This window comes from Fistularia commersonii, chromosome 8 (genome assembly GCF_037954325.1).
Source record: "Fistularia commersonii isolate RoL2024-O1a breed Wild chromosome 8, RoL_Fcom_v1.0, whole genome shotgun sequence".
NCBI classification, from domain to species: Eukaryota; Metazoa; Chordata; class Actinopteri; order Syngnathiformes; family Fistulariidae; genus Fistularia; species Fistularia commersonii.
The window spans coordinates 7,581,502-7,608,230 of NC_141291.1; the positions used below are offsets into that span (position 1 = coordinate 7,581,502).

Consider the following 26,729-nt stretch of genomic DNA (forward strand, 5'->3'; position numbering starts at 1 on the left):
CTGGAGTGTGACTTGGGCAAATGGCACAATGGTGAAGAGAACATCGGTGGGGTGGTGGCTTCTTCCAAGAGATGGACTTTCTTATGAGTGAATGCTTGGTATTGTTGGATGAAAGCTGCAGAGGCCCGGCCTCTCCTCCTCCTCCCTGGATGGGAAGCTCTCCAGCGCTGGACTGCGGTCTCTTTAAATCCGAACCATCCAGAGGAGAAGCTGCGCGTCTTCACCCAGCCGTCCGGCCGCTATGCTTCACCCGCACTCGGCTGTGAGCAGCAGCAGCAGCCCGCGGTGCTCCCGGTCCTCCCCGGTCCGGCTCTCTGCGTGCGGCTGCGCCGGGGACAGGATGCTCGGCCTGGGATCCCGCCCGGCCGGACGGACGCTCCGGCGCGGATTGTAGCTCTGCGTAATGCTCAGGCGCCCTCCGCTCAACATCTGGATTAACTATCTGGACTTCCGAGCTAGCGGGCCCGGCCTGGCCGCCGGACGCGGATGGAAAGCCTGATTTTGTAGCCCGGAATCGGAGCCCCTTTTGTTTGGCCGAGTTTTGCGCGCAGATTATGTTCGGGCTGAAATGGGTGCCAACAACGGGAAACACTACGGGAGCGAAGGTGAGCGGCGCAAACACACGCCTTTTATTCCCAGCTTCACCTCCAAAAGGGGCTTTACACCCCTTTTTTATTCACATTAATTACACAATTCTCTTCTGTATTCGATAAAATAACAACTTCACGCCTTTTCGGTGCGGTTCGCTAACGAAATTAAATGTTTCAAAACTCCCGTGCGCATTAGCTAGCATAAATCCAACTTTAGCTCCATAACGGTAACTTTTACATCTTTATCATTAACGTTGTTCATCTTTGTTCTTTTGAAGTGTTATTTTCTCATCCAGACCGTTTGACGTTAATTGTTACACACGCGTAAAACCCGTCGAGAGCTATATTTATCCGTAAATTGCGTGCTCTTCATACTTTTATGAAGATATGTTGGTTGTACATCCTATAGGACAGGGGCGGTCATGATGCCCAGACAGCCCCGGGTTGAAGGGGGCCTCCTCCCTAACGGGACTCCGGGGGTTTGCACGGAGTTTATTCGGGCATCTGCAAAGGAGTTTTCAGGGGCCAGCAAGTTCATCAGACGACTCGAAGAAGGGTCGTGTATGACTCAGTGTGTGCGGTTTTAGAGGAGGTCAAAAGAACATGTGGACTTCGAGTCATTCCCATCACGATAAGGACCAATTGCGGAGGTGTTTGTCCCCCCCTTTGCTGTTAGATGTGGCGTTTTATCATCTCAAGCCATATGACGCTTGACTGAGTTACAAAATTGGCACCAGAGATATTAACCCCCATCACAAGCAAAACAATAACAAATAAATAGAATATGGAGTCTGAATATTTTTACTAGGTATGCATTTTCTTGCATTCCGAAGTGCCCTTGGGGAACTGCATGATGTGAAAGGGCTACATAAGTGGAGTACTTTCATGCAACTACTGCCGCATGTGTGATCTGGTGTTTTTGTTTTTAATATTACTAGTTGATCATTATATGTATTCTTTCCAGACAGAATGTGTCTTGCTAAAGTTTAAACACACATCTTAGAGTTCAGAGTTTGGCAGGGAACATGTTATCAAAAAGCAAATAGTCACATCGTTGTACACACATACACACACACATATATATATATTTTTCTTCTCTATTAATCAGTACATTTTGATAAAGATGTCCAATTTGACAAATAGCAACACCATCTCTGCATCCCAATGTGCCTTTTTCACCTTTGAGACAAGATAAGTCATCAGTAATGTGGACCTGATGACCAAACAGGCAGAAGCGCTCACTGTCCATTTCACTCAGCTTGCAGATGAACTCAGAATATTGTTTCACCCAGCTGGAATGTGGCTTAAATCCAGAAAGAGGCAACTTGAAACTTACTTTTTTTTTAGTCATATTTTGATAATCAAAATCCAAGTTTCTTATTCCACTATATTGATAAAAATCTCCAACCGCAGCATTAGTAATACTGGAATGTCAGCTCAACAGGCAAGTCAACCTCACCTTCACTTAGTAATCTGAGGACTAATCTCCCACATCACTTTTTCAGAAAAACTGTGGCCCTGGTTTACAGCAATATTCCTGTCTCCAGAGGAGAAATGTTTGTATAAATAACATTCCAACGTGATCCCTTCCTAAGTCAATATCGGCAAAGAAAAGATTGGAATTTGTGATGTTAAAAATAACATGTGGACTTGCTCCACCCAAGAGTGTTCAGAAATCACGTCTGTTAGGGCACAAGAACTGCCAAAGTTTTATCCGAGTGTTATATGAAAACACGAGAACTCTGCTGACAGTCCCAGAGGCTTTTAACGTCTCATCTTAAAAGCTCCTGAAATGAAGAATTGCCAAGACATTTTGTTGACCCGATGTCCGAGTCTTTCCAGAAAGCCTGTTTTGTTACTGATTGGATTTTAAAGTGTACAAGAGGAAGACGGAGGTACTGTGACATCACCAGTCGGACTGTTGACTCATGTTTTGAAGCATCAAGTTTGGTGCCAAAGCCATCTTTGCTTTTTGCAACTAGAGGCGACCATATTTGGAGGAGATGTTAGAACTGACGAGGAGACTAAGCAGAATCCCAGCCGGACTATCAATTAGTGATGACATTCCCACCTATCGCTCAAAGACTCCCCTCTCTTAATCCTTTCTCCATCATCGCCAGGGGTTTGGGTTTGAGCCGGGAGGTCTGCTTTGACCAATACTTGACCCTGTACCAGAAGAGTGCAGGTGGGCCCAAAGCGGGGCACAATTTACCAATAACAAATACAACATGGACAAACATGCAGGTACTGAAGACTGTTAAGGTTCAGTCATACCTTCTTACCAATGGCATCTCGCTTATATGCATCATTATATATCACATCTCTCACCAGTGGCACAATATGCACAATTACTGTGCAGAAATTTATTATACTTTATTTTGGTGTTCATAATTTGATGCTGCTAGCTCCGTGTGCCCCCCAGTTGCCCCTCGGGGATAAATAACGTTTATACCGATCCTCATTCTCCTGACCTTGTGTCCACTATCAGCTTCTATGGAAAACACTTGCAGATATGGTGTTATATGATTTGTGCGAGGTTTCACCACTTATTCAGTTGCCAAACAATACCATGTTGATGAATTAGTTTAATCAAAAACTCTTTAGTCTGGGTAACACCCTTTCCCCTCAGGGTTTTCCTGATATACAGGGAAATAACAGCACAAGCTAATAGTCAGAGGTTAGTTCAAAATCCCCCACCATCCCGTCACCCGTATTAAATTGATCCAGTTTGGTAGAATCTTGCGTTGAAGCAAACTACTGTCCATTGTGAGGTTTTTCTAGCGTCAATGGCAACTTTAAGCATGACTAATTTATTCCAGCATCTCAACGGCATGCAGTTAAAAGAGGGAAAGTGTGAGACACAGCTAAGCAGCACGAGGTGCTGCAAACCCTTTAAACACCCGATAAAAATCAGCGAGAATTAATTATATACTGTTTCAAATAGGAAGTGATGAGATTGGGGGTGTTATTTCAAATGCAAATAATTGCTTGTTCTGCGCCGTTATTTTGAGTAAGGCCAGTGGGACTTTCCTCTCCAGCCATGTCGCTGAGCACCAGATGTTGACATGTTTACTTCTTTGATGAATTTGGGAATTTGACAGTGGTTTGTGTCACGCAGCTCATTTTTGGAGCTCGCCTCTGCTGGCCACTCCAGGAACTGAAGCTTTTGGGAGTAGCACATTGAAAGGCTGTTGCTTGGTATGGGTTCAATTATCAGAAATGCATATTCTTCCTTCGTTTTCGTTGGTTCACAGCTCCTTGATGGGATTCGGCCATGCTGAATTTATACTTCTTAGTCAGGGATTTTACTCTGTTACATCCAACAATGGAATATTGATTATCACCTACCAGTACAACCCTCACCGAGAAATGATACAGAGTAAAAGGCCAGCTTAAATTAAAATATTCTCTGTCATAACTTTGCGTAATTACATTATGATAATATTAAACAACTGCAGCCGTACTCGTAACGTGAAAGGAAAGAAAAAGACATTAGCCAGATGGTTGAAAGATTCCTCTATCCAAAACAGAGGAAGACCTAAATGCAAATGCTGTCGTGCGTCCCATTTATTAGAAACATGGTTACATTTCTCCACAAAAGAAAATCTTGCTGTTTTATGTTATCATTATCTCCATTGTGTCTCCATTTAGTTTTTGTTCCAAGCGCTGAATTCTGCAGTCAGTCTGTCCACATCTGCTTTCATGTGTGACTCCGCAATTAATCACATTCTGGTCACAACTATGCAGGAACCCTTCACCGACACGTTATATAAGCAGAAGTCAGGAAGCAGGAGCTTTTCTGAAAGTTGTTTTTTCATGAAGGACAGAAAACAATTGGCCGAGCAAGGAGCCACACACGTCAAGCTGAAGGCTCCGCGGAGCTCTCCGTGCTGGAAGCAACCCTGTTTTGACCATAATATCAAAATAGTTTGGCTCTTTTTGACGCAGCCGTGTTATTGTTCGACTTTGATATTAGGAAATAACATTTTGACATTTTAAAGCTTCTCATGAGTTAAGTCATTCCTGGGGACTGAGGTTTTAACCAGAGCAGATGTGCCTGCTTAGTTAGTCACCGCAAAATGTTATTCATGCACATCCATACGGTGTTAGCTGTGAGGTTTTGAAACAATTGGGCCGTCGGGTCTCTGTTTCCTCTATGTTTCTGACTTTCTCGGCAAAAAGGTTGTATTTTCTAACCGTCCTGCTCCCTCCCTTCATATTTACTAAACACTTCAGGAACTGTATCGTCTATTTAGAACATTGTGCTCGATTTGCATTTGAGTGTGACCGGGAATACCTCTACAGTCTCTGTGCTGGTAGAATGTCACATACTAAGTCCCAGGAAAGCCACAAAGCTGCATTTATGATCTGACAAAGGAATGAAATCCCATAAACAACTTCTCTGTAGACAGCTTGCAATCACCATGACAAGCCTGTCGTTCACCAGCAGCAGAGGCACACATTTTGGTATTTCTTTGAAAAATGCACTTCTATGTGACCTTACAGGACAAGTAAATATAGTAATAAGCACAAGTACATGAAAATTTGTTACAACACTTTTACATGTAGCTGACCCCAAAAGTATTCCGCTACAAGCACGTGTAAAAAAAGAAGTGGTTGTATCTGGCACAGGAGGCCTTTCTCAACCATCCTCCCTGGAAGAGCAGGATGTGGGGGATTCAAAGTGACCTTGTTATGCGAGCATGATTCTGGCTAAATATTAGACTCATTTTCGGAGGCAAATCGTCAGCTTAACCAAGAAAAAACACAGGAGTGAAATCAAAATCAAAAGACTTTAAGCCAAATGTATTTATTTGGGATTGATATAATAATAATATAGAAGCGTCAGATTTGTTTTCTTGTCTTAAACGTGTCAAACTGTGTTGCAGCAACTCTGCTTTCCTTCCCTTTTTGCCTGCAGGTAAAGGCAGCTCAAGCATCTCCTCTGACATAAGTTCGAGCACAGATCACACACCAACCAAAGCTCCAAAGAATGCGGCTACCAACGAAGGTAAAGCATCTGGTGCTCATTAACCAAACTCCCCTCCCTTCTCTCCCTTTTCCCTTCTCCTCCCACTTCTCCCCTCCTTATCCACTTTCTGTACTGCCTATTTTTGGAGAGAAACCTGCATGTTCAGAGGATTACCCCAAATTGAAAACAAACTTTCAGCTCCCACCAGAAAGCAGAGGCATTGCATAGTCTGATAAAAAGAACAGCAGCAGCAACAACAACAACAACGACAACAACAACAACAACAACAGCAACATCAACATCAACATCAACATCAACATCAACAACAACAACAAGAGCTTTATGCCTCCACTGTTCATCAATGTGTATACCGGGGGCTTTATTTGTAGAAATGGATGAATGGTATATTGCGGGGAAAATTATAGTTTGCACCATTTTGCCAGGCTTGACTGGATTATTTCCCGGTGTCTACAGACACCGTTTCAAAGTGGCCACTTTATATGAGATTATTGACTTTAGTATCCAACCAAATGTCAAATACCATCACTCTAGCCCCTTCTTATCCCGAATCTTGGTGTGCAATAACAGCCAGGAAAATGTTTTTAAAGAGCATTCTGCTTTCATGGGGAGGTGAAGCCCCTGGCCTTTTTCACCATTCTATCCTATTTGATATTTGTTTGGAGTTCTGTTCAAATCAGGGTAGGAATTCTTGAGTTATAGCCAAAAAAAATAGTTTTTGGCAGTCACAGTGACCTTTTGAAGATATACGCTTAAGGCATTCTTTAAATATTGTGTTTCCAAGGATTTGACAGAAAGCTGTGTAGCTGTGAATTTAAATATACGCTTCAGTGTTCCTCACACATTGATTTACTTGTGTTGAGTTGCCACAAAGTCAAGTGTGACGACCGCATACTAATCTTCTATACGTTTCACAATTTCAAAAACAGAGGATGGATGTGTTCAGCACTTCCTCCGTGCTCTCGGTGTCTTTTGGTTTCTCACAAACACACAGACAACAGTCTGTGAATTTCCCTCTAAGTGAATCATTTAATTAGTCTCAAAACACGTGCTTATAATATAACTGCACAGAACCATATCTGCAGGCACAAAACCATCCTTATAAAGAAGCCTCCTCACTCCAGTTTTTAATTTAACCGCTCGCGAGAAGTCAGGCATAAGTAGGCAAATGGAAACAAATGAACGAATCAACAAACAGAGAAACAGATGAATCAGACTGGTTTTAATCCACAAGTTATTGTCTGTTTACAGTTTTTTGTCTGTGTATATCATCATTGTTATTATGCTCAAATACTTAGCTGACCTGTGATTCAAGTCTTTGCTGTGCGCACCACTTCTGTGCTCGATCAGTCAATCACAGACTGAATGGCTTGTCGAATCCTCTTGTTCAGTACAAAGATTGTTTGTCAAAATGCGCCCATGTCAAAGATGATTGCACCGAGATCCATGCCTGTTTCTGTTCGTGTGCCAGAAAGGCGGCACAGTAAGTGCATAGTTTGTATTTGCACCTCCCAAAAAAATCAAATGTATTGGTTTTCAATAGACAGACTATATTTCCATTCTATCATTCCTGCAAGATACCACTTGTCATTTGGACCCCCTGTAAGGCAGGAGATATTGTAGATTAAGGAGATTATCTACTGAACAATACTTATTCATGTTCATTGATAGTTGACTTACTGTTGAAGCTACCATTCTTCCTCTATACTGCTTTCCGATATAACGGCTGGGACTCCAACCTGCACAGATCGGAATTTATCAGTATATAGACTGTGGCTGGTTGCTTCCTGACCATAATTTCCCTCCTGTCTTATGACTGAAAGTGTTATTTTGTTCTCCATGCTAAGTGGCAGTAATTACATGGTCGCGAACCACCATGGCCACAGTCAAATCCCCCCTCCTTAAAAAGGAAACACACACACAGACACACACACACACATATATATATATATATATATATATATATATATATATGTGTGTATGTGTGTCTGTGTGTGTATATATGTATGTATATATATGTATGTATATATACACACACACACAGAACAAACAGGCTTATCGCAGCCATAGGCCACCTGGTAGCTGAGACTCATCAGGAAGTCTGGATGTTTCCTCATCCCGCACTGGAAGGATTCATATTCGCCTCCCATACAAGTGTCCCCAAGCTCCAGTGATGATGACCTTGTATTTATATGATTACTTAAATTGCTGCTTAGGAAGATTTCATACCAGGCTCATTGCAATTTGACCCATCCTAAAATAGCCATGCAGCACAATGTTCAATATCAGGATAATTCATTATTAAATCATGTCATGATCTGCTTTTGTGACACTATTTAAGTAGGTTATGAACAGGGTAGCAGAGTAAAGAAAAGTTTCAAAGATCCTTGAGTATGTTCAAATTGTAAATGGCTAACTAGTAATAGCGTTTGCTTTTTCACACTAAAACTAAAAAGACTTGTGTGTTTAAACTGTAGACCAGGGGTCAGGAACCTTTTTGACTAGGAGAGCCATAAAAGCCAAATATTCCTAAATATATTTCATTGAGAGCCATATAGTATTTTTAACCAATAATAAATTAAATATGTCTTACTTTTAATGCGACCTCTGGTGCTGCATGGATTTGTTTGAAGTGTCGCTTCATATTTGACCGTTTCATCACAATTTTATCATTGCATATTAGTCATACCGCAGATCCAAATGCAAATCCCTCTGTCCACGCAGCCTGGAATGCACGGTAATCATTGTTTTTTTTTTTCTTTTCGCCATCTTTTCAGTTATAAGGGAAGCGGATAAACTAGTTGTCTATCTGATAAAATTGATTTCATCACCTTCACAATGACCCGACATGCTCGAAAGCCATTGGTTCCTGACCCGACCAACGGGTGACCCGTGAAATTTATCTTCAAAACTAATTTTTGTTTACTTTAAAATGACACAGTATTATGAAGAAATATCACATGTGTTTTAAAATCAGTTCAAAACTGATTTTTTTTTTCCAACTCAAAATTGTCTGGGAGCCATATACCGTCACCGGAAGAGCCATAATTGCCTCGTGAGCCATAGGTTCCCGACCGCTGACTAAGGTAATAGTCAGTATATGATATTACTACTTGTCTGTCTAATCATAGTCAAAGTAAATATAAAATACAAATGAAAACCCCAAAGCTGAAAATGAATTAAAAAACGATACGAAATAGAACAAACACAGCGGCTATAAATCTCTGTTGTAGCCCTCATTAAATACTCAGTGATGACTCAGTGATGGCTCGTGTCTTGTCTCATCCACTGCCTTTCTCAGGAAAGTACATTTTGTTTGCATTCCAAGCCTCTGTGTTTTATTTTAACAGTAACAGTTATGTCATTGGCACTGTCAAAACCCTCATTCACGCCGTTGGCAGTGGGGTGGGGAAGTGGACGATTAGAGTCAGGGGTATAATACAGGGCGCAGTAAAACACACACAGTATTATTTATCATTTAGTCAGTTTAATTTGACACAGTATCAGTATGAAATACAGATTTCTAGTTTCACGCCAAGACAAGAAGTGTTGGCAGTGATAGATGAAGCCAAAACACACGCAGATATGGGCAACGCTATCTGAGAAATAATATGATTATATCAAATCTAATACAGTAAGTAATGCTGACATTCTTACTTTATACTTCACTTTGAATAATAAGAGAAAGTAATTTACAGGATAATTTTCTTCCAAACTCCCCCAAGTCATGGATGTAGTAGCTTACACACACAGACTCTTATCACAAACACAACAGGTACCCACTAGTTGAAAAATGATAATTACAATGCCCGTCTTTGTAAAAGCCTGTTTTAAGATAACGGTGTAGCCGCACCACTTTCATTCTGTGAGCTATTAGCCTATGCATTTACAGTTATACACATATTAACCATCATGTTCAATCGAATGCAATCATGTGCTGCTAATGAACAAAAAAAGAGGCTCAACTTTCATTTTGTATTTCTTTTTTTCTAATGGCACAGCCATTCTTCAAACCTTAAGTCCAAATTAGAGACACTAGGAATGGAAATGACTGATCTGATGGAAAGTAGAGTTCCCGTCCTCTTTCGCTGGTCCACCCCGTGTTCCCACTAAATCAATATTAGTAAGTTGATCTCATTCTCCTCCCCACAACAAACCCAAGTCTTGCAGTCATTTGGCAAGTTTTTGCAACGAGTCTCTGTTTTCATTTATTATTTAGAGAAGCTCGTGGTGGCCTGACCCAGTTGAGTTTGTTATTAGCTGCAGACTAAAAGGCAACAGTAAATCCTTCCTGTGGGATGAAATTCAGTATATCTCAGCAGGGGTGGAACTGTGACCCTGTCTGGGCCTCAAGGGTTTGCTTTGGCACACTAGAACTCAGGGGCACCATAGGAATGTGGCTCAGACAGGACAGGAACTACACTGACAGCACCCTGACACATTTGGCTTTTGTGTTGCAACTCTTGGGTCACTTTGCTTATGCTATATCAGCTGGATACGATGCGTGTAGGCAATGATGCAGCACAGACTCACTGGGGTGTTGGTCTTGTCAAATCGACCGTGCACCGAGAGTCGTGCTGCTCACATATTAGGATATGGCACCGAAATGGTAGTTGATACACAGCAAGTGGTGGGAATAATGAATATGGTGACTTCCCTTTTGCACCACTTTTGCATCGCTTACACCGTAAACATATTGTGGTTCTATATGATATTCCTAAGCAGAATCTTGATGAAAACTCAGGTACGTTTTTTTATTAGACAGTTGAAATTGTCACAACGTTTTTAGTTTTACAGTACCGAGTATGTTTGTACTGTTAAAATGTCTAAAGATGGTCTTGTGTTGGCCACTGCTGAAAGCTACTTTAACTGCGGTCAATTGGTGATTGCTCGGCTCGCATTTTCAATTCTAATTGTATTTTATAACTATTCCATTACGTCGTATCTAGTCGTAATAGAATAGTCGTAATAACTCTAGTCGAGTTCAACCTCGCAGTACCTTTGATCCCGTTCAAGACTCAGAGAGAACAAACTCTTTCAGTCATAGCGTCAACAACTTAGTTTTCCAAGGTAAACTGTTAAGTTTTGTAGGTATTTAATCACAAGAAAGTTCTCAGAACAGTAACAGCATGGCATGTCTTCACCGTTAGGTGAATAATCATTTCTCAGCTGCCTCTAAATGCATCCCTTGATTTTCAGGATAGAAAGTTCAGATCCAGTGAAAGTCTCAAGCCCAGTTCAGTCCTGGAGAGAATTTATAAGTCCCAATAGCAAGAAGACTGTTCAACCAGTGGGGTTCGGCCAAAAATCATTTTCATCAAGTGTCATTCATTGAATTATAGACGTTCTAAACCCATAAACCTCAAAACTTGTTCATCCAAAAAGTGAATCATCGTATGTGGATATTCAGGTTTTTAAATGTTTCTAAGAAATTGAAATTTTACATTAAATGTTGCCACCATTCTTTGTATTCAAGGCATACTACAGTGATTGTAGGAACATGGTAAGAAAATTATAAAGAAAAAGCATCATCATAAGCCCCCCTTTATTAATTTCTTTGGGCCAAGTTTAAAATTCAATCAGAATTCTTGCAGGTTGATCTGCTCATTCCCAATCGACTATCCATCGATCAATTTAGACATACTGCACCATGCCTGAAGGACTTTACACACGCCTCATAATATGTAAGACTTTTGAGGAGTTTGGACTACTCAAGGAAAGGGGGGTTGTTGCAGTTGAAGACTAAGACTGTGCAATCAGGGGGAGTGGGAAAAAGAGAGGTTCTCGGAATATATTTTTCTAGCAAGACTTGCACAGTCTGCCCATTGAAATTAGCAAGCCAGAGAGAATTCCTCATCTTTGGGATTAACTTCTTGAAAGCTGAGGATGTGGGACTTATCTGAATGACCATTATAAACAATGTGAGGAAATAATTTAATAGTTTATTTGTATTGTATCTAATATCTGTGTAAGTTTATGTTTGGCATTGGAATAACAGACTCTCATATCATAATACTGCAGCAAAACACTTAGATACTGATCTGTCACACAGTATTCCTCATTGTTTGGGAGGCAGTGTGAGGCTTTGTTGTGCAGTCTTATGACTGCATCCAGAAATCCCCTGGCTTCAGTGTGTTAATAATTTTGCTTCCATAAGCTTCAAGAAATACCTGACTCTTGGTCTGTAAACCAACTGCAAACTATGATGACCCACTGAGTCCTGTTTATTCTTTCAGATACAGTATATAGCTTTTCACTGTTGATGTTTTCTGTGCCAAATGGGAATGAGGCTGCAATGAGGTGTTGGTGTAAGCCATTGCTGGTGGAAGGGGAAAAAAAAAATGTTATTCTCCACATTAAAAGGCTACATTTATATATATATCATCTACCTGTGTATACTGTACTACCACACTCTATCTTCTTTTGTCAACTAATGCCTCTGCTAAGTTCAAGCTGGCGTGTCCAATGTACCTTTTTGAAGTCCCCGTGAAACTTAATGCCGCATTTGTTCTGCAGTTCCACAGCTGTGCGGGAAGTTCTCAAACAGACAGAGAAGTTTGTTTAGATGAAGCATCTGTTACAGAAGGAAAATGCTTGGCAGGTGACCGCCTTTGACTGATTGCTTACATTTCAAGGATCGGACGTGATACCGTTGTAGATTGCTTCATTTATGAGCAAAAGCGCCTGAAATTTCATTTTTGTCTATTTTAACTCACAAAAACGCTGCATTGCCATATTATCGCAGTTTCAATAGATTTATAGCAGCTATTATAAGAGGTTTGCCCCATTGGAAACGTAAAGAAAAAGAGAAAACGCCAGCATTCTTTTCTCCTTATTTCTCCATCCGTCGCCCTTGCTCCTCCTGCTTCTTTTTCTATCGCTCCTTAAGCCAGGCAAGTAAGAATACATTGAGGAAAAAGAAAACAAGTGAAAGCATTCTAGTGAAGGAGGAGGGAAAAGCAGTTGAGTTAGCCGAGCACACCATCTCATAACTCTTCCCCGCTGGCTCTTCTCGTCCTCAGTCTCAGGGAGGAAGCAGCGGGCCTTGTGTTTTGAATGTGTTTGCCATTTTCTTTAACAGGACCACATTTTTCAGTTCTATTACAGGAGTCTGTTTGACAGAAGTTGGGAAAGGTGCCACTGGAAAGACCATGCTTGCTTCCTGTAAGATTTTGTCTCACCGATAATAGTTTAGCTGTGATATACCTGGGTCTTTGGGCTTTTTTTGTGGGCCATCTTCTCACACACACACACACTTCCAGCCCACGGTTGCTTCATTATGTAAAACAAGGAAGTGTCAGTTGTGGCTTTAGATACAATACGACAAAAAATGAGAGGAAAAAGTCTGTCTAGACAGAGCTCTCTCTCTCTCTCTGTGTCTCTTTTTAGATATTTTGTGAATCTCAGAGGGGAAATTTCACTCTACAGTCGTACCAACGTGAGCTGAGCAGTTGGAAGTTAAATACTTTGCTCCATGGCACTTCAGTGAATGTTTAGAAGGGTGTTTCTGTACCCCTGCCAGTCCACAAGAAAAATGGTCAATTGCACTCTCTCAAACGGCTTGCTTTAACGAATAGCTTAGCTTCGTACTTATAGGAAAGTTTTCTTTATCAGCACATGGATGGCTCATTTAAAGTGCTAACATTTGTCTTAGTCCAAGTAGCAATTGCCTAATGACATGCTGTTCACGCAGATTGTAATGGATTTTGCACTCTTGCAAACTTCTTTGTGAGGCTGTAATTTGGGAAAGTGTTGCTTTGAACCGACGACTCACCCAGTTTCATTTCTTTGCATTTTATGAGACAGAAATCACTGCTTTCAGTGACATTCGGACAAAAGTTACAACACTGTTTATTTTCCTTTCCACGCCTATCGGGATTTATTTGTCAAACTGGTTCTTGAATTAAAAAACAAACAACAAAAAAAAACGGTGCTTGAACCATCTATGAAAAAAGGAAATTCAATTTAAGAAATTTCTCTTTGAGTTTGCAGTTTGGAAATGATATGAATTCATTGCCCCTTTTTTTAAATAACTGTTCTAAAAATTGTGTTTTAAAGAATGGAGTATAGTTGCTTATTCAACACTGCAAAAAACACTGCAAATTCATTTGCGTTCGGTTTGAACATCTCAAGATAAGCCTTTTTAAATGGCATGGAAAGCTCCCACTGTATCTTTGTTTTAGTAATAAAATAATGGTAAGATATAATTGGTGCCATCTCATATAAATGGGCAGGTTTGACAATGAACCACGACTATACCAAGAAACCTCTTGAAAGCAAGAAAGTCTTACATTGACAAAAAATTTATGTGGGTCAAATTTTAAGTAAAAAAAAAAAAAAAGAGTTATTTGACCATCAAAAAGAGCCGCAATGTTACGGTAGATGATTTTAATTCGATTCAGGCATGGAAGGGTCACACTGGATGCCATTGGCAGAATCCAGTAGATTGCTTGCTGTGCAGGATCCCAGATAATCCCCCTGATGTCCACTGATGGGTTATTTTTGCATCATGAATAAATAAGTTGAATTTTTTTGGAAATAAATTTAGCGATTCCCTGTGACACTTAATGAAATGTATTCATACGTCCACAAGCATAAATGATAATGTCCCACTCAGTGTAATGCTAGCAAGATGAGGCTGCTGAAAATCAGACGGAATGGGAGGAGGGCGGACAAAGTCAACAGATGAAATTGAAAGTGAGATCAGCAGATTAGTATCAGAGCTGTGATATGGACATGATCATTCCAGGATCCAAGAAGGATTAACCAATTCACATGATTTAACAGTTGTTTTCAGACATGCTATGTGAAGATGACCATCCCCTGACCCGTTTCCTATATCTAGACAGGCTTCAGATCTGTCATGAAAAAGTTTGCGATGATGCAAGAACCTCCCTAAATCATATAAAATTGAAGATTTCTTAATGTCACGATTATTCCTTTACATTTAAGTGCAGCTAAAAACATTGCTGCTATTTGAGTCTTTATTTCCATCTGCTGGGACTGTTTTCCATTGTCTAAAATATGGACAGGCAGCTGTCCAGAAATGTGACGCTCATTCTACATTTAAAAATAAATCTGAAGCAACGTATAACTCAACGCGATTAATCCTAGTGACCGAAAAACTCAATTCGAAGAGTCTTTCTCCCTTTTTTCTTTCCCTGACAAAAAAAGTCTCTAACCGCAGAGCGTATAGCTACCAAAGTCCCAGCATATGCCCGGTTGCCTCAACCACATTAGATCATGATATTTGCTCATCATAAGAACCAAACCAACTGGCTAACACAAGCTTTTCCATTCCTTCCTGATGTGCAGCTCTTGTTGCCGCATGTAGCCAGTGTTGCTCCACCGTTGTTTGACATGAAAGTCGTTCTCCCCTCCAACTCCGCTCGCACACCACTGCCAACATGGATAAACTGTACAGAGAGCCTCTTGCTTTTGAGTCTGTGAAAAATGTTCAAACTCTGTCACCTCATCTTCCACTCCTCGGGTTAACAACCTGCGAAATGTGACATCATCTCGGAATATCGAGAGATTGGCCGGAGGTCGGATTGGTTTTGCGTGATGCTCGAATGCTTCTGAAGTTCTGTCATCTTTATTACGGGAAATGTTGTCCCATGATGAATTGACGACACAAGCTTATTTCTGAAGGTGCAGGTTTGCCTTTAAATTTCGCTTTTAGATAGGTGAGTGTCTGCTGTCCTCCTTAGCTCGGGATTTATGAAGTGCTGACTGTAGTGTAGAGACATTTGTGAAATGGATAGTGTTGCTTTAAGAGACAGAAAAAATCCTCCTAAGGAAATTAGACGTGTTGTTTGGAAAGCGCGTCATAGTCCCCGGTGTGTGGATCATACACAAGCTCAGAAGTAAAAGGGGAGGCAGAGCGAATGTGAGAATAACTTCAGCCCAGATGAAGTGGAGTTTTTTGGAGTTGCTCGGAGCCGAGGAGCACGTTTCCTGCCCGAGTGTTCACATTGTAAGGCACCAACAGGCCCTATTGTCTATCGGGTTGCCCAGTGACGTAAGGCCTTCCTGTAGTGAAGGCTTTGCTGATAGCCCAGCCGCCACACTAGACGGTAATATCAACTTCCATGTATTCAATAAAACCCAGGACAGACCCAGATGTTTTTCATCCTGGGAGTTCTCTCATTCAGTCGGACGTTGCCTTTTGAAACCGAAAAAGTGGTCAACGTAATCATATAGCGCAAACGAATTGATTGAGTTCTGAATTATTTTTCAGTCGTATCCTCGCTCCCTGCTTGATTTGAACTAAACAGTACCTTCTGTTTTTAACTAATTCATTTAAATGTGCTTTCTTGTCTCACGAGTAGAAACTAAGTATCGCTGATTCCTCTCGTGCTCCACACCGCACCCTGTCATGGTCTTGGCAGGCGGGGAGGAGCCAGCGAAGACAGCGGAGCATGAGCATGTCACAGAGCTAATGGTATTGAGGTAATGGATTGGTCTGCCCTGCCAGATGCAGCAATAATAAACCTGCGAGATCCAGACGGAGTCAGAGCAGAACCTCACAGCGCCGCACAATCCTTAGAGAGTTACTATAGCTTTGGTTTATAACCGGGGCGCGCCTAAGCGAGGACCCTGCCTTTGCACTTGTCTCCATCTCTGGTAAACTCTGCTGGGTCTTCTGCCAATTTATCTTCATTCTTTCTTTCCTTCTTGTCCCTATTTACTTTTTGAGGCGGACTCGTGATTCCATTAGATCTGGTTTTGAGCAGCGCTCATTTTTACTTCATCAGGTTCTTGTTATTCAGACATCACTCCCGACATCCAGCTGTGTCGCTTCATCATCCAAGCATCTTGTCCCTTCAGTGATCATTCCAATTGATTTACATTAAACTTCTGGTATCAAAGCACAATCCAGATGTGTCCCAGAAGTAGGGCTAAGTTGATGTTAATGGGATCCTGCTGCCGCACTGTTCTGGATCATCATAGGTTTGAGTATTAGTGGCAAATGATTTCAGCCAACTATGCCTTACTGTGGCTATACGCACATTCAGAAAGTATGAGTTTCTCTTTCATTTCACCACTGCCTCGTTGTTCTGTGTCCAGGGTAAAGACCAGATGTTCCACTGTTTCTCCTCTGATTTCCGAAACCAAACTGAGTCTTCCAGCATCTGCGTTCACAGCTCTTTGTTCTTTTAATGATGGGTTTGCAAGTGATAGAGAAATATGAAACTCCAGCAGTAACTGAGGTTTGAAGCACATTCATTCTTTGATCTTTGAGACCTGAAAATAATAAATCTCGCTTGTCCACAACTCATAAAAACATCAGTGGATAAATGACAAAACAATTCCAGCTCCTGGTCCAATGACAATTTTTCTCATTTCATATGATCTTTGTCAGCAGATGGAGTTTCACCGCTGTGTTGCTTTGAAAATACGGTAGCAGGTTTGAAATTAAATTTTAGTACGGTGTAGTCACAGTAATCTCTGTCGGCGTAAAGTAAACCGGGGTGTACTTTTTAGAATTTTATTGAAATCCATTCGGACTTTATTTTGTGGAAAGCCTAAGAAAAAAATATCGGCTTGATGGATGAACAGTCTTGACTTGGTGCAGGCTATGCCAGGATGTGTGTCAAGATTGTATCTCAAAGGCAGAGCCTTTTTAGGGTAATATTTGGTCTGCAATGTGAACATTTACAACTACTGCCGGCCTTAAAAACAGATGTTTTCTGCTGGATGAGCCATTTTTCTTTTGCTGTAATTTTCCACATAGGTCCATGATCGTATAGCAGTACCTGTATTAAAAGCAACAGCATGTTTGTCCAACTCTTAAAGACCAATGGTGTAATTGCTTGGATTCTATCTTGTTGCAGGAAAACGCGCTTTTTGCGGGTACAGGAAAATGTGTTTTACAAATGGAGTGTCTGATTCGTCCCAGAAAGCTCTGTGCAGTGATCGGGGAAAAAAAAGAAAAAAAAAAAATTAAAAAGAAAGAGGCTATTCAGATCTGACGTCCAGATCCAGTTACTAGTTGTGCTAATGCTGACGAAGATTGGACGTCGGTGGGGTGTGTTGGGGCTGAGTTATCAGTGATTCAAAAATCAGATGATCCCTCAAGTAAAAAACAATCGCCCGTCCATGATGTGGCGCGACCGAGGAGACGCGTTCATTCAGCTTTTGTCACTGGCGGTGTGGAAGTGTGTGTCAAAGCGGAGAATGGATGTCTCTAATTTGCAGCAATGTGTCTCCCCAGTCTTGGAAGAGTCTTCGGAGCAGTGACAAGTAATTATGCAACTTCTAAGCCAGTGGGCGATGAATTTGTTTCCTGTGTGCAGAATCTATTGCATTATCTCGGGCTGGGATATTAAAGCAGCGCCTCATTCATCCATCAAATCTAATGGCTCAATAAATGTGCCTTTGTCATGCCTGCACATGGCCCTGTGGAATGTCTCCATCTGCTTCTGGATGTCATTAATTTGCCATTGCACGACTCATGCAGTTCTTTTTATTGCACTAAGCCGGACTGATCCCATGCATATCCATAAATATTCAACAAAATATCTGTAATTGTCCAATTATTTAATAAGAAAATGTTGTTTTTTTTCCCCAACTGATTTGAGTTACTTTCCAACCCATTTTACAGTGATACGTGATAGGTTGCCTTATGAATTTGCAGGTACCTTTTAAAGCAACGTCTATTCCAGTGGTCAGCAGGAAGGACACTTCAGTGTTTGCAAATATGACTCTACTCCTCCCTGATTGGGTGATGTCAGTAGGGTCAAGGTGATTATGAACATTGCTCTTATACATGGATGGTTTCAAAGACTTGCCTTCTTCAATGCGATGTGATGTTACATTTAGAAATGGCAGTCCACCATATGGGAAGATGTGTATCTTACTCTATGGTGGACCATCATTTCTAAATGAAACATCACATCACACTGAAGAGGCCAACTGTCTGAAACCATTGATGTATAAGAACAATGGAGCATCATTTCTCAAGGATATTTTAGGTAGTCTTGCTCCCCTCACTCCAATCAAGAGCCAGTCTTGTCCAAAAGTGCCAACTTGTAGCTGCAATAGACAAAGAGCGCTGCCAACAAAATGCAGATATTAAGCATTCAGAAGAAATGTGTGACTTTTCCCACTCCCTAATCAGTCTGTGCTCCCAAGAAGGGTTTTCTTTCCATCGCTACATGAGCCCCCCTCTTTTGGAAACACAACATATATCAAGACTGACATTTGAAGGGTTTCAGCGGTGGTATGTTTTGACAGCGAGCCTCCTGTCAGGCGTCGGTATGTAATGAGATTGTTTGTTTATCAGGCTTAGTCTGTGGTTCCCGTAAGGCTGGATAACGTCGCAAATACTGCTCTTCTGAGTGCTTGTCCGAGTAAAACTTCAGATAATACAGTTACAACTGTAACTTGACAAATCATCTCAACATCACTACTGTCTGGACATGTTTATACTGATTTAAAGTTGAAATTGTACAAAGTGGCGATAATAGTCCATGAAAGATGTTTAAAAAAAGGAATGGAAAACCCAAAATAAAGCCCCTTTCAGGAAATCACAGGGCAAAATAAGTGAGATGACCTCAAGGAAATAATGCTACAAGTTGGACAAATAATGCAGACCACCAACCAAATCCAAACTGTGGTCAACCACATCCCACAAAAAGGATTCAATCTCAATTTCCAAAGCTGAGAGCCAGTTGTGACATATGGCAAGATACAATGAATGCATATTTGATGGTGCACACTCACCCTCATTCTGCCTGAATTTGGATTTAAGTTTTAACATACACAAGTGGGACTTTTAAGTTAGCCATGAATCACAGGACGTGTTCCTGAGAGGACAAGTCTGTTGATGTCATCAGCGAAACCATGGAAGCAGACTAAACCGATGTCTGGAATACAGATCAATGGGGGGAAAAAATGGAGGATGTTGATGTCTCGCCGTCAGTCACAGCACACAATTCCACATGACAGACAGGATGCTGTCCATTAGTCATAGAGATGCTGACATACTATGTAGAACAAGTTGATATACGGTCTGGTAGTTGTACTCAACTATCAAACAGATGCATCCACTTTGTTTGAGCATCCTATCTACTTGACCGGCTTTGCTAATGTATGGAATGAGTGGCAGAATGAAGCAGACTGATTTTTCTTCTATATGAGCCTTCGTGTCCAACAACTCATGATGAAAATACCGTCAGCTGCTCTATTATTGTCGTATTCGCAGTTCATTCTCTCTCATCATTTACATTTGCAGTGAATTATTTGGAAACTAAACGCTCACGTTTGTTGTCGTGGCCAAATGTATCTATGTTCTCCTGCCCACACGTGTATAACAGACTTATATCACAATGTTTAATCTATTTGTTTTTATAAACAGTGAAAGAGTCAGTAACAAGGACAAATCGCGTGGGTGGGAAAAACCCTCCAAAAAAATCCAGATAAGAAAAACAAAACAGATATTCACGATTTTGCATACGCTGCACATGCTTGCTGGAGAATAACCACGGAAACAGGAAGAACCCAAGAGATTAGCTCAATCTCACAAGTAACCGCCAGTGCCATATGAGTGTATTATATTTGGAAAGATGATTCCACCTCACACAGCTGTGTGTTTGGATGTGGCAGCAGTCCGTCGATATCTGTTCAGAGGGCCTGTGTGTTTATACAAGGATAACTGCATGTAGTCGGCCCCAGCAACTACTCAGCTGTTCCCTTTGAAGCTAGAGTTCATTTGATGAAGAGACCCTGTGACTGCTACTCAAGCACCTGCAAGATAAATATGATATATATATATTTTTTTTACAAACAACTAGATAACCGTTAACCGTCGAAGTTAAACGCTCGGTTTCATGAAATCTGACGATGTCACCTTTTGTCATTTTTTGCAGTGACATGATCATAATGCTCGGAATAGCAGTGATATGTTGAAGTTAAATGCAGAAAATCATCTTCACTGAATAAGGGTTGCCCACACACACGCATACATACACACATGCAGATTTGTATCCGTTTTTTTTGAGTAATATTCAGCCAGCATGAGATTTCTAGAGTCTGTCAAAAACCAGCCTGATGATCTCATCACTCCATGGGCGTAGACTACAAGTTTACTATCGAAGGCCTGCATTACAAAGGAAAGCTGTGGAGTGATGTGGCTTTTAACCAAGAAAGTCTGATGATCTGATTAAAGACCCTTTGGAAACAAAAGGGGATGCATCTCAGCAGAAGTACTTCTGAGGTTGTCCATCTGTGGATGGATCTGTCTGCCCATCCAGCAGGAGCGCCTGAGGGGGATTTTATGAGATTTGTACAAACATCCCCTTGAATTCAACAATGAGCCAATTGGATTTTGCTTGTTTGTGTCCAAGGGCACAGTGATGTTGGAAACATGTTTTTGGCCACAATTCAAATATCTAAGGCTACTTCTTCTGTAACATCTCTGGCCTTTTGCTTCTACGTATTTGCAACCCCCATTTATATTCCTCCTCATTGCTTGGAACTGCCAGAGTTCCCTTTTTATGTATGGTTTTCACCCCGCTTTAACATCTGAGTCACTGTTCCTCCTCTTAAAATATACATGGCACAAATTAGCACATGGCCTTCGGTTCCAGTGGTAAACATTATAGAATAGAAGCTTGTCATGTAAGCTTTTAAATGCTACAGACACTGCAACCACAGACTCTTTCTTTTTTTTTTTTTTTGTCGAGCTCTTTACTACGTAATCCTCAAGACAAGCGTCTGCGTCCAAACTGTTTCTTACCAACCCAAATCCCCTTTTGGATGTCGCCGCCAAGGATCATGATGATATATTCTTCTATTCTGTGTATTGCTATATCAATCTTGCATTGACCTTCTTTAAAATTAATTCATATTGCCATTCAATTGTCTGCCTGGTTCGCCGGTGTCTTTTCCAGACATGCTTTTCAGGATGATTACTACCTCCCTATAGTAACCTGTCATTTTTCCCTCTTAGGGTTTATAATAAAGAAGTAACACCCTCTGCTTCATTTCATCACTCCCTGCTGCTGTTTTCTTAGCACACATGCTAAATGATACTATAAATAAAAACTATATTTCCAGTTATTTTTTAACGTCATCCTCTGGCTCCTGCTTTCTTTCAGTACATGCACCTTAACAAAGTGCTCCCAAATATCTCTCCCTTTTCCTCATTTGTTAAATTCATCTGTTGTCCATTACAAAGTACCGGATAACTCCCTTCTCTACGATCCCCTTCTGCTCTGCTGTCCATCTCACCTCCTTTAGCATGCAAGATTTTTCTTCTCTTTCCCAATTCTGCTTTCCTCTAAAATCTTGCATCGATACCTCGCATCCCTGGTCAGGTGCCGAGGTTCCCCCACAGAACCCGGGTCCTACCCAGTCACAAAACTCTCTATACTCGAGCTCCTCACGACCCCCACCATGTCTTTTCCTTCTTTTGCTTACTTTTCCTACACGTGAAAATACTTGCAGCAACAGAGTGGTTGGAGTGTAATCTATTACATTATGTCCTTGGGTTTCACCGTCTTAAGAATAAAAATAAGAATAAGAACAACTTTATTTATCCCGAAGGAAATTGTTGTGCCAGAGTTACAAGAAAAACATAACAATAATAAATAATAGTAGAAAATTGTAAAAAAAAAAAAAAAAAAAAAAAAAAAAAAAAGGGGGAGAATAAGAAATACAAAAAGTATAAAGTATCTAAGTAACAAGTCAAGACTATAAAGTGTCTTAAGGTCTTTAGTACCAAGTGAAAGATGAGGAGTGCACAAGAGTATGAAAAAAATATTGCACATGCAGCCGTTATGAAATGAAATATTGCACAGTTATGAATGTGTATACAAATAAATTATTACAATTTACAGTAAGTGGGTGAGATTTATTTATTTATTTATTTATTTATTTATTTATTTATTTATTTATTTATTTATTTATTTATTTTATTTATTTTTTTTTTTTTTTGAGGTTTAAGATTTTGAGATTCCCTGCGGCTGAAGGGAGAGGAATTAAAAAGTTAATTAAAGCTGACCAGGACTGGGCCAATTGTTCCAATTGTTCTATGTCCCTTATCATCATTTTACACACATAGCAACCCCATATCTTCCTTCTTCCACTACATAACTGTGAACCCGAGAGAGGTTTTTGCATCCGTCTTGGGTTTTCTCTGACCCTTCTTTTGTTTTCATCACTAATTATCTTGCTCTGTGCTTACGTCCAGGTCTAGACTCCAGCACAAGGACGCTGAGCACCCCCAGCCCCGGTCTGATTCTGCCATCCAAGTCCTCCTCGCTCTCCTCACCGGCTCTCTCCAGCAACGGCCACGAGACCAACTCCTCGTCCTCGTCCTCTGCCCCCGCGGAGACGGTCGCCGTGATTCACCCTCAGCCTGGCAACCACACCCGCTCCCGCCAGACGAAAAGCCACCATCACGCCCCCATAGACCGCCTGCCCGACAACACCATCCTGCAGATATTCTCCCACCTTCCGACCAATCAGCTGTGCCGCTGCGCACGCGTGTGCCGTCGCTGGTACAACCTGGCATGGGATCCGAGGCTTTGGAGCACCATTCGGTTAAATGGAGAACTGCTTCACGCCGACCGCGCCATCAGGGTCCTGACCCATCGTCTGTGCCAAGACACCCCCAATGTTTGTCTGACCCTCGAGACGGTGATTGTCAACGGCTGCAAGAGGCTCACAGACCGCGGGCTGCACGTGGTGGCTCAGTGCTGCCCCGAGCTACGACGTCTGGAGGTCGCGGGCTGTTATAATATCTCCAACGAGGCTGTATTCGAGGTGGTGTCCTGCTGCCCCAATCTGGAGCATCTAAACCTCTCGGGTAAATACTACTTCTCCTATTTGTCATATTGTATGGAACTGAACCGCGACTTCAAGGCTGGCTATTTGAATAGGATTGCTAAAGGAGAGACCGCTACCTTACATCATAGAAGAATTCCTCTCTACATTTCTTCTTCATTTCTCCCATAGCTGGTAAAATCATTAGAAGAGAAAGAGGTTTGCTGCCAACCCTAAGCTCCCATGTGAGAGAAGAAAGTCTTTCTTTAGCTGAAGGCAGGACTCACGTCGACGTGAATAAGAGAAAGGGTCTGCTTCTTTCATTAAGGAAATGACACAAATAACACGGGCGTGGGACGGGGCTTGTGGCAGAGCAATCTCTGCATCATTAGCACCAGAAGTAAAACCTTTCCCCCTGAAAAAAAAAAAAAAAAAAGAAATATTTTTATGACTGGTAAGTATATCAGCATTTTCGCTGAAACTCAACCGTAATTTTGGTTTTTCTGCAGGTTGTTGGCACATTTAAATTCCCCACAATTCTGGATCGTAGCCAAACGCAGCAGGTTGTTTTTTTTTAGAGGTACACGCTCATATTTTAGCTCAACTGTCGAGAATGACATTCCACAATAAACACGCACGGTTTTAGCATAAAGTACATGCTCAAGGTGCATGTCGGGTTTTTAACTCATACACCGATGCAGATATTGATTATCGACGTAACACGATCATTACATTACATTTGGCAGATTACATTACATTTGGCAGACGCTTTTATCCCAAGCGACTTACAATAGAGGACATAAACACTGCGATCAATCACCAAAAGTGAAGGATGTGGCGATGTTTGTCAAAATGTTCACCGGATCGCCACATTCCAGCTCACAGTAGTTCACCATACTCCTCTTTGAAAGGGTTTTTAGTGTGCCAGCCCTCCGTAATTCAAAACGTGTGTCTGCGTAGTCCGGTGTTTGGCAAAACCTACCGGGGGGCAACTGATTCATCGACTTCGAGCCAAAAACCATTAACATTTTTTAAATACCTCTTTGGCTCATTGATGATGCTAATAACAGTTGTTGAGTGTGCGTGCGTGTGAACAAGCCCGTTTCTTCCAGACGTTCATTCCTGCCAGTTTGTCCCAGTAAAACTAAGAAAAGCCGATCATAAACATTTGGTCTCTCATTCATTTTCTCTCAATAAGTCTCTGTTTGTGTAAATGGGTTAAACCGTGTAACCTGTTCTTTTCCTCTATTTTCCACATCGCTGTCCACCGCTGCCAATGTGTACATTGCGTTCAAATGAAATAACAACGTCCTCCTCCCGTAGGCTGCACCAAGGTGACGTGCATCAGCCTGACCCAGGAGGCATCGCTCCAGCTGTCGCCGCTGCACGGCCAGCAGATCTCCATTCACTACTTGGACATGACCGACTGCTTTTCCCTGGAAGACGAGGGGCTGCGAACTATTGCTTCCCACTGCCCTCGTCTGACCCACCTGTATTTGCGCCGCTGCACCAGACTCACCGACGAGGCTTTGCGCCATCTGGCTCTTCACTGCCCGACGATCCGAGAGCTTAGTCTCAGCGACTGCCGCCTGGTGGGGGACTTTGGCCTGCGTGAGGTCGCCAGGCTGGAGGGCTGTTTGCGCTACCTGAGCGTCGCCCACTGCACCCGCATAACAGATGTAGGCATGCGCTACGTGGCCCGCTACTGCCCTAGACTACGCTACTTGAATGCGAGGGGTTGCGAAGGGCTGACAGACCACGGCCTGGGTCACTTAGCCAGGAGTTGCCCCAAACTCAAGTCTCTGGATGTGGGAAAATGTCCACTCGTTTCAGACAGCGGTCTGGAGCAGCTGGCAATGTACTGCCAGGGCCTGAGGCGAGTGAGTCTCCGAGCCTGCGAGAGCGTCACCGGCAGAGGACTCAAAGCTCTGGCCGCCAATTGCTGTGAGCTGCAGCTTCTCAACGTGCAGGACTGCGAGGTGTCGCCAGAGGCGCTGCGGTTTGTCCGACGCCACTGCCGGCGCTGCGTGATAGAGCACACAAACCCCGCCTTCTATTAAAACAGGAAGTTCTTGCATTGGTCCCATGACAAACGGATGTTCTAATATTCCTGCTACGTGTCAGAACTGGTGGAAAACTGGTGTGCAATATTGGCCAGAATTTGCCTTTTGAAATCAACTCGGTCATTTGTGTCAATGCTGTCCTTTGAAAATACTTCCACAGAATGTATTTAACATATTTATCTGTAAAGTGGCAGAGGAGAACAGTATATCCGCATATTACGTCTTTTCTAAAGATCACCATTTGCAGTGTAACAACATGCCGCCACACTGAGCACTGGGTACCGCTACATCACCGTTTAAATTCATTGTAATATATTCTAAAGTTCATCAGTGCCTTAAGGACCTGAAACATAATCATTTATCATGCATTACCTTAACTATTTATAAACAGCAAGTGTCTTCTGACTAAACCACTGAGAACAAAAGCAACTCAGCAGCAAACAAGGCAGACGCGGCGATTTAAAACACACTCACTTTCACCCTGGTTGTGTTGTGTGCGTATGCACTTTATGCAATTGTACTGACAATCACTTCAACTGAGCTCCAAATGTTAACAGGTATGGGATTGTTGATAAGAATTAGCGAAGAACACACTGCTGCTATAACTGTGCCAATAAATTTTTTTTGTTTCTTTCCAAAAAAATGAACTTGAGCTCAACTCTTCATTACAATTTTTACACATTTGTGAGTTACTAAAGCAGCATAACGTCTCTTGTTAGGATCTTTTTGGAAATGTATGATGTACCTAAATATAAATTCATGCGTTCATGTCCAACAGCGTGTCTTGTTTAATACGCTATTGTTCCGCTCACAGTTTGAGGTTAGTCTCTCTATTAGAGAATCGCATCTCGAGTCCCGAGGCAAGAAGGAGGCATGTGTCAGCTGCGGTGTATGCTCACTTCCACCTGTTCTTCATTGTTCCTCTTCCTTTTTTCACAATGTTCCTTGGCTCACGCGGGCAAGTATATGTTCGCAAAACCGAAATAATTGCTAATGAATGGATTTAATTTCTGAGGCCGTTGTGGTTAGCGGAAAAATGTGCAGCTGCGCGGAGGGAAAAAACGCTCGGCATCTTCGAGGAGTTCTGGACTGTTTTTGCCAAACGTAATGAAATCGACTTCAGACTGGATTAGAAATGCGTTATTTGAATTGATCTAAAAGGGACGGTGGAGGACAGGGCACCGGAGGAGATCGGCCCAGGGGTAGTCCTGGGTATAATCCTGGTGTTATGCGACGCTTTTGCAGAACTCTTGAGGGACATAGTGCGGCAACTCAGGCTATTCACCCGTTTCCTCACAGGGCCCTTTCACATTG

General features: G+C 41.9%; 1 protein-coding gene across 1 annotated transcript; it reads left to right on the forward strand.

Moving 5' to 3' along the window:
* Positions 1-26,058, forward strand: LOC147231786 (F-box/LRR-repeat protein 7). Its single transcript, XM_086150876.1, has 4 exons — positions 1-605; positions 5,512-5,601; positions 22,778-23,395; positions 24,676-26,058. The coding sequence occupies exons 1-4, from the start codon at positions 569-571 to the stop codon at positions 25,410-25,412; spliced, it is 1,482 nt and encodes a 493-aa protein (XP_086007002.1). The 5' UTR covers positions 1-568; the 3' UTR covers positions 25,413-26,058.
* Positions 26,059-26,729: the final 671 nt, after the last annotated feature.

Bases quoted from the DNA above. Each gene is read 5' to 3' on its own strand.
- LOC147231786 (XM_086150876.1), top strand. From the start codon at position 569: ATGGGTGCCAACAACGGGAAACACTACGGGAGCGAAG. The intron at 606-5,511 runs GTGAGCGGCGCA...TTTTGCCTGCAG, and splicing joins GAAACACTACGGGAGCGAAG to GTAAAGGCAGCTCAAGCATC. The intron at 23,396-24,675 runs GTAAATACTACT...CTCCTCCCGTAG, and splicing joins GGAGCATCTAAACCTCTCGG to GCTGCACCAAGGTGACGTGC.